The sequence below is a fragment of the Melopsittacus undulatus genome, chromosome 3 (assembly GCF_012275295.1).
Source record: "Melopsittacus undulatus isolate bMelUnd1 chromosome 3, bMelUnd1.mat.Z, whole genome shotgun sequence".
Taxonomy (NCBI): domain Eukaryota; kingdom Metazoa; phylum Chordata; class Aves; order Psittaciformes; family Psittaculidae; genus Melopsittacus; species Melopsittacus undulatus.
Window position 1 is genome coordinate 79316023 of NC_047529.1, and position 17082 is coordinate 79333104.

The 17082-nt window shown below is 40.4% G+C and overlaps 1 protein-coding gene across 1 annotated transcript in view; it reads right to left on the bottom strand.

The window, feature by feature from the left end:
* Positions 1-786: 786 nt before the first annotated feature.
* Positions 787-17082, bottom strand: part of AKAP12 (A-kinase anchoring protein 12) — a 32617-nt gene continuing 16321 nt past the window's right edge. The window contains exons 3-5 of the mRNA XM_034061107.1: positions 6728-10518; positions 4082-5998; positions 787-3454 (exon numbers count right to left, since the gene is read on the bottom strand). Coding sequence (XP_033916998.1) covers positions 3446-3454; positions 4082-5998; positions 6728-10518 — 5717 coding nt within the window. The 3' untranslated portion in view covers positions 787-3445. The remainder of the gene's footprint in view (positions 3455-4081; positions 5999-6727; positions 10519-17082) is intronic.

Sequence of the window (17082 nt, forward strand, 5' to 3'; positions counted from 1 at the left end):
GATCCCTACCTGTAGATGCCAGTTGGACAGTGAAATAAGTTGCCTGCAGCAACTTATTTCATATAATTATCATAATAATTTCAATTTATTTGATGCAATATAAAAGCAAGGGGCAAAGCATCCTGCAATGTTTCAACATCCCTTTGTTTGCTGTAATCAGTGCAGGTGGTTGCAGATACATGTAGCTTTATAAAATGAGTTCAGGTGTGAATCTATGAAAGTCTATTGAGGTACAAATGATGCTAAACACCCTTAGCCACAGAATATAGATGGCTGGAAAAATTTCAGTCCAAGGTCTGTAAACATAAATCACAAGTACCTCTGGGTTTTTGGTGCCATGAGGAGTATATGCTGGCTAAGCTAGAAGATACCAGTTATGGGCCTGAGGGCCATAATCTACTACTCTATGATTTTTTTGTGACATGTATGTTTTTGCTTTGCTGGTTCTTTTTATACTTCAGTTGTACCAGCAAAGTATATGATTTACTAATTTTTCGTTCTGTCTCACTGAATACTGTTATCTATCTTGAATTTAAAGGGTTTTTTTTTTTCTTAACAGACTTCTGAAGTACCTTACTCTTATTACTTCTTGTGAAGTATGCATATTTCATAGAAATCTAGAAGCAGTTTAATTCTGTAATCAGTTCCTTTAATTCACATCAAGAGCTGAACATCAGTCACCAATGAAGTGTCAGGAGCAAATCTAACTCTCTGAAGATGAAGTAACCATCAGAAAATAATTTACAGTAAGCAAGCTGAAAAAACACCACATATACACATTAGAACAAATTTGTAGTTGTATTTTATTTAATCAACGAAAATCTACCTTAAAAACATAAAATCAAATTTGGTAACCCAATACACTGGATTAGAGAAAGCTTCAAGCTTTTAAGCACAAGCCAGAAGTCACAGTCTCAAATGAGAGTTTCAGAGGCCAAAGCAATATGCTGGAACAAGGTAGTATCTTTATGTGGAGGCATGCTCCCTGCATCACTAGTGTAGTTTCAGGTACAGTATTTATTTAGCTGTCAGTTATAAGAAGCAGCTTTTGTATTTGTTTTATCGTTAAGTTTGTTGCATTGCTTACCTAGGCCCTGGATTAATAGAGAAAACAGGCAAGTTAAAGCACTCACCTATCCAATTACTACCAACAGACATTTACATTGTGGTAACACTAGCTTTATTTAAATGAGGTTCAGACAGGAATTAACTTTACATATTATTAACAGCTTTGGAGCTACAAACATAAGAATCAGGATTACACAGGTCATGCTACTGTTACTTTGTTTTACCTGCTGCAGTTACTGCAATATGGCTTAACGTACATAGGTGTACAATTTGTACAAATTCAGCCAAGTTTGCACTTGTGAGGTGTTATTAAGAGCATGATTAACTTGCAAGCCAACCTGTGGAAACCAAGGTTGCTGGAATTGCCCAAAGCTTTAGGGGAAAGCTGCCACTAATGATGGACAGAGATAGACTGGATTGTTTGAAACCACATTGTTTGGCTTTAAGTATTTATGTAATTTGCTCTGAGGTAAGGAAAAATCTTTTGATGCTTCCACACAGGGCAGCACCAGATGGTGCAATCACACCAGTGCAATCAGTCACATTGCTTGCTGTATGTGCAGCCTGAGGAGAGGCAAGCACCTGCCATAACAAGAGCATTTGTACACTAAAAGTTGATTTTAAAATAAATTACTATACAGGTAGGATAGTGAGCTATTGTTCAAATTGATGGGCATCGGTTTCACAAAGTGCGATTTGTAACCTTCACTTTAGAAATCAGAGCTGAAAGTAGTGACTTGTACCCCATGTTTGATTTTAATGTAAACAACAAAAGAGAGGACCAGCTCCTGTTGGGGACAGACTTCCCACAACTCTTGGTCTTAGGACTTCTCTCCATCTTTAAATTTTCCTGTTCATTCTGGTCTCCAGCTATTGTCAAGTCCAATCCAACTTACATAAAGGTTTTTAAGATCTCAGCACACCTACAGTCTCACAAGTTTTTTTGCAATCCAAGGCAGAATTCATCACTAAGCCCTTACCCTCCTTCCTACTCTGCCCTCTATGAAGACCGGGAATTGACAGGAGCATGAAGAATCTCAGGAAATGCTGCAATGGGAAAGAGGTTCAGGCAGGACTTGGGCAAGAAATAAGGAGGGATGTTAGATGGTTTAAGTGTAGGGAAAAGCTTGGGGTTGGATGGGGCAGTGACCAGAAATGATAAGGCCCTGGAATGAGAAGGCTACAATTTGAAGGTTGTGATACATGAGCAAGATGACAGAGAAATGGTCAGTCAGGAGGGTTCTCAGAAACAAGAGAGGACTGCAAGCAGAAGTGATCGGTGGATCTAACACAGGTCAGGGCTCTCCTTTTGTCTTTAGGAATATCATAGCTCTACATTAAAATCAGAACTGGGTTTAGGATATACATATAAATATTCAAAGCAAGACAGCCAAGTTTTTGAGAGATTTTACAAGGGGAAGAACCTGGAACAATAAATAGGAAACAATGTGTTATCAATTTCCACTCCAATGGTATCAATTTCCTCTCCAGGCTACTCTACAAAATTCATTTAAGGGTATGCCTAAATAATACAGAAGTATCATAGTTCTACATTAAAATCAGAACTGGGTTTAAGACATACATATAAATACTCAACACATTACAGTCCAGTCCTGAGACCTGAAGTCTGGAACAACAGAAGAAGGGTATTATCAATCTCCTTTCAAGCTACACTGTAGAAGTAATTTCAATCTCCTTTCAAGCTACACTGTAGAAGTAATTTCTGACTGAATCAGGCCTGCACAAATACAACTGAAGGATGGATAGAGATACCTGAATGGGCCTGAAAGGCAGCAATCTTAAGCATCTTGCTCAAGAATTTGTGCGTGATCCAGTTCCTACTGTTTGATAGACATGTCTGCTACTTGGCCAGAAGTCTCACATGTTCTCATCAGTCAGCCCTCCTTTTTCCCCTCACATAAAAGTCAAGCAGCATCTACAGCCACTCATTGGTCAAATCAAGGCAGCTACGGAACGTGTGGGGGGGCAAGAGAGACTGCAGAAAGAAAGAAGGAGGAGGGTCCAGGGAACTGAAGGGATTCAAGGAGATGGGACAGACAGGGCACACATCAAGTGAGGGGACAGTAACAGCTGTGGCACAAATTTTAGTGGTCTGTCCATTCACTCAGTTGTGCATCTCTGGTTTAAATGGTGTATTCTGGGGTAGAGGCAAATGACCTTTGAATGGAACACATATGTGGACATAGCCAACATAAAAGGCGTTGTTTTAATAGAAATGACAAAGAAGGTAAGGTCTTCGAAAGAGCGGACGTTAACATCCAAGAATAAAGGTAGTGAATAAAGCTCCTGGTTTTATCACAGGATTGTCGGTTGTTCTCTAGGACTGTTCTCGTCTCTCCAAATGCCACACGGATGTTTAGCACATCTGAAAGAAAGATGATAGTAAAAAATGCTTTATTAATGACAACTTACTCTCCCAAGAAAATCTTATTTTTCCAAGCAGTTCTCAAAGATAGAGATAAAGGTCTCATGACTTAGTGAAGCAAGTGCAGTAAATACCCTCAGAAGAGAATGCACCTTTAATTTCTGATTCAGATTTTACTGAAGTGCAAAGAGCTTTGGTACATGAGGCACCCCAGGTTTACCATGGAAGGCAATACTCACATCCTTTAGATCTTAAAAGAGCATTGACAAGACAGGACACGTGTTTGTGGTTTAAATCCCACACATTAAACATGTGCCATATATGAGTATGTACTAGGAAAACCGAAACCACATTTTCAACCTCCCAGAAATATCACCCCAAACTATGGCCATGTCAAAGGCCATTAAGATGTAGGTAACTGTACAGAAAATAAAGTGTTGCGTAGCCAGAGAGAGGCAATAAAATGAGAAGGGAAGGAAAAGAAAAAGAAATACAAGATCTGTGGCCTGTTGGTTACACTGGGGAGCAGCTGTCTTTTACCACAATGAAAAAGACACAGCTTTTTAGATACCACCCAAAATAATCTTGGAAAAAGAAAGAAACTGCTGTCTAAAAAATACTACTTACATTCAAAGCATCAGCAGCCACTGAGTTCTGACTTTGTGGACTATCACAGGAAGTTCCTTCCTGGCAACTACCATCTTCCCATGTCTGTCTTTTTCCATCTTCCACTGGTGAGTGATGATGGTCTTCCTCACTTTCTCTGCATATCTGCTGACTTGTATGTTGATGTGGGATTTCCATAATCTGTCCAGCCTCTTTTTCCCTTAATTTTGGTAGGTGTATGTCTAGGAGATCTTTGGTTGAATCTTCTGAAGTACTTAGTTCTAGTGCTGATTTCTGAAGTCTCACACTTTCCCTTGAAACATCTTCGAGCCTAGTTACAAATGATAAAGAATTCTGACTTTGTCCATCTTTCAGCATCTCAGAAGTTAACAGCATGTCTTTTGTTTTTTCTACAGTTGCATGAATTTCTGCAGAGCCTGTTAAGGTAGCAGTTTTCACTATTCCTGATTGCTGGAGCTCTTGTTCTTTACTGCCCGTCTCTCCCTCTTTTACTGGAAGTTGATGATCCACCTGCATACTTTCCAGAAGTTCAGATATATTTGTATCTAATGAGCTTTTCTCCATGGACTTCATGTGCTGCTCTGGCTCAAAGGCAGTTGACTCTTCTGCTTCTGCAAGTTTGTGAACAGCCGTGTGGATGGCATTCAGTACAATTTTTGTACTCTGGGACTCTATAGTCACAGACTGGACAACATCCTGCTCAAATTCAGTGTGGGTGAGAGACAGACTGTCACTTAGAATACCATTTTGTTCAGGTTGCCTTGTACTCTGGGGCCTCTCTTGCTCCTCTGGTAGTCCATTCATGGAAGCAGGACTTACTTGAGGTTCAGGTGCTTCTGCATTACCAAGATCTGCAGCCCCCCATCCTGAATAGTCAACAGCAGTAATTTGGAGCTCTTCAGAAGTCATTTGCTCTGATGTGGTTGCCAAGGACTGTACAGTTTCAGCTGGCACATCTGTGGGTGTTACGTTTTCTGCCATGACATGCACTTCAACTGCTGTGGCTGCTACAGGCACAGGCACTTTCAGAGCCTCCATGCCTTCAGCTTGTAGGAAGGCTGAGTCAGAGCCTTTGCCTTGCACAGTTAAAACCTCTTGCTGGACAGCAGCTGAAGTTGCATCAGCTCTCACAGCTTCTGCTTTTCCAGATTCCAATACTTCTTCGGTTCTTTCCACCAATTGCTCATATTCATCATTATCTTTATCAAAATCTTGAGTGTTTGAAAGTTCTTGTTCTTTTTCTGAAGTCTCTTCTCCAGCAAAACTGCTTGGTGTTTCACATTTCTTAGGGCTTATGTCAGTGAGGACAGTGCTTCCATTTTCAGTGATATCTGGGCATGCTGATGTTAAAGTAGATGCACTGTCTGCTTCAATCTGTGTGGGAGCCTCAGTGACAGTGTTATCGCTCTCTGAGTGTGTTTCAGTTTTGAGCATAGCATCTTCCATTTTGCCACCCTTGGTTTCCTCACTCGGGGTTTCAGTTGTTTTTTCTTTGCATTGCAGCTCTAAGATGGGCACAGAACCTTTTGCTGTAATGTGCCTGACAGCCCCATCTGTCAGACTTGGCTCAGCATCTGCAGCTGCTTCTGAAGCAAGGGCAGAGGTTTTTACCTCATTCTGCAGTGGAACTTCAGTAACAGTGACTTCTGTGCTTTTTACACCAAGGAGTGCAGTACCATCTTTCTCTTCCTCTCTCTGAGCAAGCACCCTGCTAGGCACTCCTTTAGTACAAGCTTGGTCTTCTGAGCTTAAGTCAGGAATTTCATCTTGTCTTTCAGGCTTAACAGGGACCACAGTGACAATTGCTCCTGTGCACTCTGGTCCCATAGTAAGGGGTTTGTCCTGTCCTTCAAGCTGCACAGGCTCTTCAGCTTTAAACTTCAAAGAAGCAATTTCATCATCTGTCTCATCCTGCACCTGTGGAGAATTGCAACAGACTTGTGAAAAAGGGTACCACAAATGTTCTGGGTAAAAAAAGTACAAGCAATGGCCAAAAGGAAGAAGGCTATGAGGAAGAGCATGAGGTGATGACACTGAGATTAGTGGGGCACCAAGACCCCAGTTTCTCAGGACACACAGCTCATTAAACAATCGGCAGCCTAGAGCAAAGGACAGCTGACAGTACTTGAAATCAAGAGTAAGCCAGAAAGATGGTGGGGAGTTCAGGAAGAAGGTAGGAACACATCAGCCACAATAACTCCTGTTCATTTAAAGCTGGAGATAGTGCTGTCATTTCATTTCCTCCCTTTGCAGAAGTATCTCAGCTACAATTGTACCTCTGCCTACAACTGAAAATACCACCATGTACGGTACCATATGGATCACATACATATCTTAAGCATTCATGCATCTTCCATCATGCTGTGCTGTGCAGGAACCTTAATGGCAATTTTTTTAGCACCTTCAGATCCACGCACACAGTCTCTCACTATTTCTGTAGGAATCACATCCACCTCACTCTGCACACCAGTCTCTAGACATCTGTGTGTGTGTCTCACTGGAAATGAACTTCAGTTACCTAGGCCGCACAAGGAAGGTCTGTGACAGTAATATTGCCATAACCTGGTTCTAAATTAGGCATAGTACCTAACACTTGCTGATTGTTTTCTTTTACAAACCAGCCATTGTGTTACATGTAATACTTACTGCAGTTTGTACTTTGGGAATATATTCATCTCTTGTGTCATCTACTCTCAACTCTGTTATGGGCAGCTTCTCTTGTCCTGAAGGCTCCTGCTTTGCAATTGGCTCTTCTTGGGGAGTGACTGCTTTGATGCTGTGAAACTCTCTGTCATCTGATGAAGGTTCCTCTATTGTCCTCTCTACTTCAGATATTTTTTCATGGTCTTCTACAACTGCTTCTTCACATGCCTGCCACTGGCTTTCATCTCTCACTACATCTACATTTTCATATCCTTCTGTGCCTTCCTTCACTGCACCAGATATTTCACTTCTCTCTGAACCTTCATGTAGAACACTCTCTTCGACTCCATTTTGGCTCTGAATGTTCCCTGCACTTCCTTGGGGTTGGAGGCCATCCTCCTCATGTTCTCCTTTTCCCAAGGACTGTTCAAGCAAAAGAGTTCCCTGGCCAACAACATTCTCATCTTTAGCATCATCTTTCACTTCTGCCTCGATCCCTTGTACTGTTGCTGTCACAGTTCTTTCACTAACCAGCTGTGCTACATCTGCTGACTTTACTCTTTCAGCAACTTCATGAAGAACTTTTTGCGTTTGTTTGTCCAGTTCTTTCAAATTTTGTTCAGTGGCCTCTACTTCTTGTACAGGTGTAACTTCCTCTGTAGTATCTGGGGTTTCTAACAACTGTGAAACAGCAGAAACCATCTCAGTTGTCTCCTCAGCAAGGGACATTTCCATTGTTTCTTCAGTGCATAAAGCTGCTGCTGTCTCCTCCAGAGCTGTCACTGCTTCTGAGGTTAGCTCTATCTCACTTGCTGTGGTGTCATCACTTATATCCTTTCTTGCCTCTGGCACTGTCTTAGCAGCTATAACTGCTTCTTCCACAATAACATCTGATTCAAGTATTTTCTCAGTTTCTTCCTCTTCTTCTGCCTGCTCAATGCACTCTGTCAGAGCTGCAGATATCCAAGACGGTGACCTTTCTTCAATACTGGTAATGGCCCTTTCCCCTTCCACAACAGTAACAGTAACTGCATGTACCAATCCTTCATGTGCTTGCTCAACTCGTAGGGTCTCCTCTAATTTTTCTGCTCTCTCATCCTTTGATGCTTGTTCTCTTGTTGCTTCAGCATCTTTTGCTTTTTGGGCTTCCATTTTCTCCTGCTCTGCTGCTTCATATTCAGATAAAGGAACAACAGCTGGAATATCTGGATCTTCTTCAGTCATTTCTGCCATGTCTTCTTTTGCTTGTTTAAGACGAGTTGGTTCTGGCTTTCCATCTGACTTTTTCTTCCTACGCCCAGGCATCAGTTTTCTAAATGATACCCATGATTCATCTTTTCCAGGCTCACCATCTGATGTTGAATGCTCCAGGCTAGATCCCACAACAGAGTCTTCAGTTTTCTCTTCCATTTTGGTTTTGGATCTCCTTCTTGGAGTGACTAACCTTTTAAATGACTCCCATGTTGAAATGCCTTCACCTTCAGATGGGCTTCCAGCTTGTTCTGGGGAAGAATTCCCTTGTCCTTGATCACTCTCCTGAGAACTAGTAAGAACTGCATCTGTTGCTGTTTCTTTGCTCTGTCCAGACTCTTCTACTTTTTGGCTTTCTTGACCAAGCTTATGTTCAGTTTCTTCATCAGATGATGACGACTTCCTTGCTCTTTTCTTTGAAGAGCCTACGCATATAAAAGCTTCCCAGGACACAGAGGTGTCAACCTTTCTTTTGGGCTCTTCTATGTTTTTTTCTGGCTTCTGGTCCACCCCATTTTCTTTTATTTCTCCTTGACTTTCATCAACAGTGTTTTCAGTTGCAGATGCTGCAATGCTCTTTGTCTTATCAGTTTCTTCTTCTTTATCACTTTCAGAAGGTCTTCTGACACGTTTCTTGGGAGTCACCATCTTTTTGAATGATGCCCAGGGTGTAACACTTTCTCTTTTTCGCTCCACATCTGAAATTGCAGCATCCTCATTTTCAGTAACCTGCATTCCATCTACAGGTTTTTCCAAAGTAGGTATTTCATTCATCTCCTCAGGAGAAGAGGCAGAACTCTCCCCTTTTTGTTCTTCTGGGCTATCTGGGGAATCTGATAAATGTTGAATTGGCTCACCCTGTTCCCCCAACTTAGATTCTTCTCTTTTGCCTTTATGCTTCTTTCCAGACAGTTTTTTTAATCCAGTACCTGTAAAGAGTTTCTTTAAAGGGCTGCCTTGTAGTTTATTTTTTTCTTGAGAAGACAGCAGATCAGCTTCATTTGTGATACCTTCTGGAAGCTTCTTTCCAGCTGCCTCTTCAGGAGTTATTTCATCTGGTTTGATAGTATCAGTCGTAACTATGCCAGTTTTTCCCTGTAGGCCTTCATCAGTGGGTTTGATTGACTGTTGATCATCCTCTGTGTCAACTGAAGGTTCAGAAATAGAAAAGGACTTTGATCCAGGAGCATCTGGAGTCAATTTTGCCTCATGTTCTTTGCTTTCTTTCTTCTCTGTGGTTCTGTCTTGAGCATCTCCTTTTGTGATGACTTCTGCTGTGGGTGACATTTTCAATTCTGCTTCCTCCATTTTTTCATGTGTTTCTTTCCCCAGCAAGGCAGGTATATTTGCTTCGCTTCCTTCATTTTTTTTAAGCTGTTCACTGGAAATTTCAGTTGCCAAAGATCCTTCTTCAAGTTTCTTTTCAGAGGATATTTCAGTCCTGTCATCTATTTCACACTTCTCCACTAGCTCCAGTTTTTCTCCCACAGGTAGGACTTTTGAGGATCTTTTCAATTCTCCGTTCACACTGTCAGCAACAACAGGTACCACTGACACTGTTTCTTCCAGTTTCTCTATCATTTCACTTTCTTTCTCTCCTTCTCCAGATTTTTCTTCTTTTTTACCAAGATCTTCTGAGATTTCCACCAGTTTCCTTTCCTGATCTTCTTCAGCTGTTTTCTCCTTCACACTTTCTCTAACAGATGCTGCTGCTACATCCTCTTTTTGACCCTGCTCATCAAGCTTAGTTAGCTCTTCTTTTTCACTTGCTTCGACTCCTGTGGCTGCCACAGTCTTTTCTAACTCCTGCTTTTCACCTTTAGTTTGCTCTTTCTCACGTGCTTCAATAGTCACTGCTGTCACATTCTTCTCTTCATCTTGCTTCTTCAGCTCAGATTTCTCCTCCTTTTCAGTGGTTTCAGTTGTTAATGTTGCCCCCTCTTTTTCTTGCTCCTCTTCTTTTGTAGGAGACTGTAGCTCATCTTCTTTAGGCTTCCTGAAACTCTTCTTTTTTCTAAATCCAGTCCATCCCTGAGTAAAAAGTTTTCTTAGTGGTGATGCAGTATCGGTGGCTAAGGCAGCTGACTGAGAACAAATCTCATTTGCTTCTGGTGTTTTAGGAGATTCATCTTCTGTTTTGTCATTTTTTACTGTGTCTTTGGTGGTGTCTTCTGCAGAGAGCGCATCCTCAGGCATCACTGTTTCTTCTATGTTGACTTCTTTTTGATCATCAGCTCCTTCAGGGGCTTGTGTTTCCTTTTTCACAGTAAGCAGCTGAACTGGTTCCGATTTTCCAGTCTTTTCCTTCTTCACTGTGAATCTGAACCCAACAAATTTGAAAACCTTTTTAAAACCCAGATCATAAGACTGTGGCTCAGATGTGTGGTCTTCTGCATCTTCTTCGGAAGATGGCAACTGTTTAACTGCATGAACATCCTCTTTCTCAGCATCTACACCATTCCTGGTGCTTGAGTCAGATGGATTTGTCTCCATAGTTTCAGTGTCTTCTTTCAAAGTTACACTGGAATGTTCTTTTTGTCCAACTGATCAAAAAAGAACAAAGAAAACCCCAGTCAGTTTACTTCCCATTTAATGTTATATTATGCTTTTATAGAATTTTATTTTTCACTTTTATCAAACTTTTCTAAACATACTGTTCTATTATCTGTGTTCCTCTTCTATGTGCTAATTTTTTAAGGACTAGTTTTTATTGTAAGGTAACAGCAATTGCATTTCTTCCTCCTATCATTGGATTGGTCTTTTCAAACTTTATTTGTAAATGCACCTTTCAAACTCATGTTTTCTCATTCTCTTTCCTTCTTTTGCAGTTTGGTTGTTTTGTTTTGGTCGTTTTTCTATTCTATTCTTTCTTCTTCCTATGCACAGAGACACCTCTGAGGGAAAAGGGGAAACAAACAAACAAAAACCCCTTGTTGAACTAAAATTATGACAAGAATAAAAGCTATTTTACAGAACTGTCCCAGAAGAATAGTAAGATGTGAAAAAGCCTATGGGAAATCTCCTGTTTTTCTGAGAACCTGTAACCCCAACACCAGTTACATTACAAAGTACTTGTTTTAAAGATGATGAATCTTGGAATCCCTCTATACATCACATCACCTTTATAGCCAGAAAGAGATTCTCCAAAGTAGTGATTTAGTGATTTGGTCCACCTTTAAGCCGGATCCAACTCTGCAGTTGGTCCCGCTTTGCTCAGGGGCTGGACCACCTGGTCTCCAGAGATCCCTTCCAGCCTAGAAGCTCCCTCCATTCTGCTTGTCTATGTCCCTGTTGCAAAGAACTGCATCTTCATAAGCATATAGACAATGCAGACTAGGTAAGGCTGACATATAACTAAATAATAAGCAAAAACAAATCTACAAGTCTACTGGCTCTGTAGAGGGCAAATAATGTTTACAGTCACTATCAGCAGCATACTGTTTGTTGTCTCACAGTCGACATAAGGAAAGATTTTTGTTTTCCCCTTTATCTAACAGTTTAAAATTGTTTACTTCAATGATTAATTCCTAATTCACTTAGAAGTCTGACCTCTGATAACACCCTAACTCCCTGCGCATCTTAAAATAGATGTTCAAACCTAGTCACTTGCAAGGGAGAAGAGTAAGAAGAAATGGGTATTTTTCTAAAGACAGGATTATTACTCTATTGGTAATATACCTCTTGCAAACACCAGAACACTCCGCAAGGAAAAATAACTCTGAGAACACTTCAGGCAGTGGCAGGGTGGGGAAGGGAAATAAGATTGTAAGCACAGCTAGAAGCGGCAATAACACATTGAACTCACTTTTCATTTTAAGAAAGTTATAAAAAAAAAACCCCATGTGTTTATTTTCTAAATTTTTGGACTCTTATAAATTAAACATTATGTAAGTTGTATGCTGAGACTACACAAGGATAAAGCCGAAGAACAGCTTTTGTACTAGTAGTGTTCACTTACTCTGAGTTCCAGAAATAAAATCCTTGTCATTTCCAACAAACAATGTAATTTAACAGAGTACTTATCACGTCTTTGTCCTGTTCACGTCTTTGTCCTGTCCTGCTCAGCGGGTGAGCAGGGATGTGACCTCACAATACTCTGTGTGGTTGACAGGAGAAACCACAGGCTCTCTGGAGGTTGAAACCCTGTGACTCAACAATAATAGAACCTGGAGGAACATCTTCCTGATTTTTGGTGGTGATCCTCACATAACACACAAAGGAGGAAAGAGAGAGGAAAACCAGGGAAGTAGGCAAGATCTTACGCATCTTACAATTCCAATTCCTATCATTAAAAATACAAAACCAATTATAATGGCAATTCCAGGGACCACCCTGTGAGTCCCAGTGACACAGCACAGATGACAGCTGTGAAATGGGGATCCATCCCTTAAACCAATTATGAGGTTGTAGGGATTCAAACTAGCTGTTTGATCAGCTTCCCAAATAAAGGTAAATTATTCTTGGTCATTTTCTTGGATAGGTACTGTAAGAGCCATAGCTTTTACATCTATGATAGCTCATACTGAATGACACTGCTCCTGTATCGTAGATATCAATTCTGCTATATTGAGTAAGGCAGCAGTGAAGGGGCTGGTGTTTGCATTCAGGCAGCAACAGTCAACTGTTAGTTGCCATTTTCCATTCGGTTTATAAATTGGCATAGCAGAGAATTGTGAGTGGGTCTGGATGACAATACTCATCTTTTAACTCCTGAATGACTGGGGTGATCCCCTCTCTTGCACCCAGTGGTAAGGGGCATAGTTTTACATTTACAGTCTCGGATGGGGAAATTTTGGGAGTGAATTGTAAAAGACATATGGACATCATGGGAAGTCCGAATCGCCATTTGTTCCTATTTGAATTATCCAAGCTTTTCCTTTAAATAGATCTATCCCCAAGATCTCAGAAGGTAATGTGCCAAATACCATGACAATCTGTCAGAGTGGAATCAACAGGTAATCAACATTCTACCCAAGCTGTGGGCTGAGGTTTAGAGTCTCCAGACACATCAGAAACTTGTCTTTTGTCAGGCATAACCCCACTCTGCTGTGCTGTCTCAGAATTTAGAGCTGACATTTGGGCTCCCACATCTTCTAGAAAGGTAACCAGTGTTTAAAAGAGCCAAAGGGAAATGTAATTGAGCCTCATTGAGCCTTCTTATATACCTAAATTTATGGTTGGAAGGAAAATCAGTCCTAGCTTTTTCAGCTGTTTCCAGGGCTAGTAAGAGTGGACTTCTCAATCGAGGAGTTCAGCCTCCATAGTGAGGCTAGAAAACCCAGCTTTGCTGTCTTGGTCTGCTCCTCATCAGTGGGCTATTCCTAATCTTAATTCTCTCTCGCCCTGGGAAATGTCCTGCAAGCTATTTCACAGGTTTCCTGTAATTCTTTTCTCATAAGCCAATGCTTCTTCAGCCTGTCACCATACCCAGTGTTCAGTTTCCAATTCATTTTGTAAGCTCTTAATCCTAGTAGAGATTCATCAGTTTCTTTTTCAGTTTGCTTATTAACGTCTTTCTGGGTGGCCATCAAGGCTACCCCTAACACATCACTTTTCCCTTTCCAGGTTTTTATTTTTCTTTGCCAAGTCTTTTATCCTTTCTGCCACAGTTGCTGGGAACTGTAAATATTCCTCAGCCTAACTTACCCCACTCAGGGCTGGGCAAACCTTACAACTCTTTAAAAAAATCCAATAATGGGCAGCAAAGTCAGGCATTTCCCAGGTTGCTGCTGTCGCTGCCCCATCCCTGGCAGTGGTCAAGACCAGGTTGGACAGGTCTTTGAGCAACCTGGTCTAGTGGAAGGTGTCCCTGGCCATGGCAGGGGGGTTGGAACTAGAGGATGTTTAAGGTCCCTGCCAACCCTAACCAATCTATGATATCACATCTCTTACAATTATTCAGTATCAGGTACTTAATATATTCTTCAGTTTGTCTACACCAAAAGTAATTTTCCTCATTGAACCACATATGAAATCAAACACTGATCATTTAGCAAATAAAAATATGTTCATAATCCAGGCCTCTTATCCCTGGTGAAAACAAGGTCTATAGTCTCCCTTCTGTTCTTTCTCAGTCCTGCATTAATGCCAATGTGGTTTGCCTTTAGCCACATGGAAATCTCTAGCTCCATCTGACATGACCTAGAGAAAGGTAGAATGAAAAAATGGGGCTGAGAACCAGTGGGAAATGCTAGGTCTAAGTGGGAAAGACCAGAAGCAGGGAGGCAGTAGGAGTGAAGGAGAGGTCAAAAGGCACTCATGACTCAGTTCAGGCAACTGGTAGGCAGCTAGAGACACAGCTTTCTAGGAGGGTCCCCTTCCTCTTGCAAACACGCTGCAGGAATGCATGCCTACCATTTTGAAAATCTTGATGTTCAAAACTATCATAAAACATCTGCATCTCTCTTTTTTTATTTATTCCTAGAACAAAAAATTATTAAGGGAAGTTTCAAGGTTTTACAGGTAAACAGGATTATTATAAAAGTGGAATAAAACAGAACATAAATGAATGAGGTACTCCATTTCCAAAGTGCATAAAAGCACCCCTTCGTGTTCATAAGCATTCAAAGGATTTTTGCTTCTTTTAATTGTAATATGTGTTCAGAACACCTTAAGATACAGATTATGTCTCTGTAAAACACTTTGCAGGTGAAAAGAACTGAATAGCTATTAGAAAATCTGCAGGTATGGGTATGTATTAAGAGAGCAAATGCAATCAACAATGGAGAACACAGTATGGAGGCACAGTGATAAGCTTTCAAAACTGTTAATTCAGGCTGATAGGAATTAGGTCTTCCTTGTGAGCCCAGCAAACATGCTACCTGGCAATACTTCGTTGAATAAACTTCAAAAGGAAAAACTAAAAGAAATGTTGACTGACTTAACATGTACTTCCAATACCAGTCTCAAGAGCTGCAACTATGCTACTACACACATCATGCATCCATTGCTCCCCCAATAGCACACAGTGCATATACCTGTAGACTTAGTCCAAATACCTCCCCTTCAGTTCCAAACAAAAAGCATTTAACCTGTCCAGAAGGCATTTCACCCCCAAGGTAACACAGCGCTTGGATGTCAGCTGTTAAACTACCTGCTCCTGTTGCTCCCAGTCTGTTCTTTGTCTATTTCTTTCACATTTAAATCCCTTTAAGAGTCTTTTAAACTGAATTTTTGGTGCCCTTCCTCAGCATTTGAAGAGAAATATGTCATTCAGGAGGAAATTTGCCTGCATGCTGCCAGCTGCCAGGAGGCTGCCACTGGTGTATGACCAGCTCACAGTGCTTTCACAAGATACACCCCAAAGAGCATTTTCATATTCAGTGGAGCACAATAGAAACAGAAGACCCATGAAGTCAAACTGTATGCACTGAAATTTATATTTAACAGTGGGATTTTTTAGTGACATTTTTATTAATGGCATTCTTGGTGCCCAAACATTGTGAGTGCACTTCTGAACACAAAGTAAATCATGAGTAACTCCACTTGGAAAGGTTTAGAAGTTATTTACACTAGGTATTGTTGTTCAGAGTACTGTAGAGTGTCAGTACCACAGGTATTTTGGCAAGACAACTAGCACTTTCTGAATTAACTCACTGCATACACATCTTTAAGACAAAAAAAAAAATCCATTAAAACACAAACCAATTTCTCTTAAGTCTGTCCTGAGCATAGCTGCAATTCACCAGCTATGTGCTAGTCAAGGAAAACACTACAATAAAAACATATCCAGAGGCAGCGATAAAAATCAAAGGTGATATAATAAAATTGATCCACTTTGCTATTTAAATCCACTGTGGTAAGAACTAACACTGAAATTCTATTTTAACTGCTTATGTACCAGTTCAGCTCTTAAACATTTTTAATTGAATCAATGTGTTCCTTGTGTTTTAATACCTGCAAGTGGTTTGTTTTATTCTGAAAAAAAAAACCAGGCAATTGACAGCCTTACGAATCAGAAGTGCTTAATCACACAATTTCATAGGTAGCTTAGCCCATGGTAGGAATTTACGTCTGTTTTATTGGAAGTATACTGATAAGCTATTAGAAAAATTAGTATTTTCAAAATGACTTAATTCCTGTCTCATCCCATTAAAAATGGAATTAATAAATAACACCATGCTTTTAGGAGGCTGATAGATACTGTTGGCAGTGCCATTTAGCTGCTCCATCGTCTCATCTGTCTCTAGAAGTGAAAATGTCTCTTTCTCCTGGTAGTCACCACAGTTTAAAAAACAAAAAAGCACTCTGACTGCAAGAGTTAAATCCACAGCACTTCATGTGCTTGCAGTCAACCATGTCAACATCTGGAGCTGGTTGACTTTTCCCCCTAAGGATTTGCAGCACGTCGCTGGATTTTTTCCACGAATTCCCTACATTCTCAATCTCTCAGATGGATGTCTCACACACCCAGCACCCGCCTTCCAAAATCTTCTGGCCACTGAAGGGCTCCAGAGGACTTTGTGCTGTTTTCATTTATTCAGTGTTTTAAGTATTTAGAATCAAATCGTGCTTTCAGTCACATACGCAATACTATGGGTAGGTTTGCATGAGTGTAAACGAATGTCAGGGTTGAAGAGGTATTTTACAATCATTTCTCATTCGAATCTATATTTGCTATGAATATGACTTGTACAAAACACCTACTGCTCTACAAGTCACATGGCACTGAAACAGAATGCAATTAAAAAAGGTAATTTGAACCAAGTGCTCATGATATACCAAGTTTTTGTTAAACACAGTTTGCCCTTAACTGCACAATTCTTCTAATTATTATTAGAAACATTTAAAGACAAAGTCAAGAAAAGGTAAAAACTGGTAAGGATGAAGAGGCACTAATTGAAAAAAACCAAAACCCCACAGACTGAAATGACAATAGCCATGAAAAACCTGCCCTGAACAAACTCATTTAGTATACAGTAGATATTTGGAATTATTACAGGAACTGAATACTGGAACAATTAAAAAAAAACAAACCAAACAAAAAAAACCCCAAAAAAACGCAAGCTATGCTTTTAGGTTTTCATTGCAGAATGTAAAAACTGGACATTGTGTCACAAGTCCCAATTCTTTTAACAAGTTACAGTAAGTTGGGTTTAATAAATCAA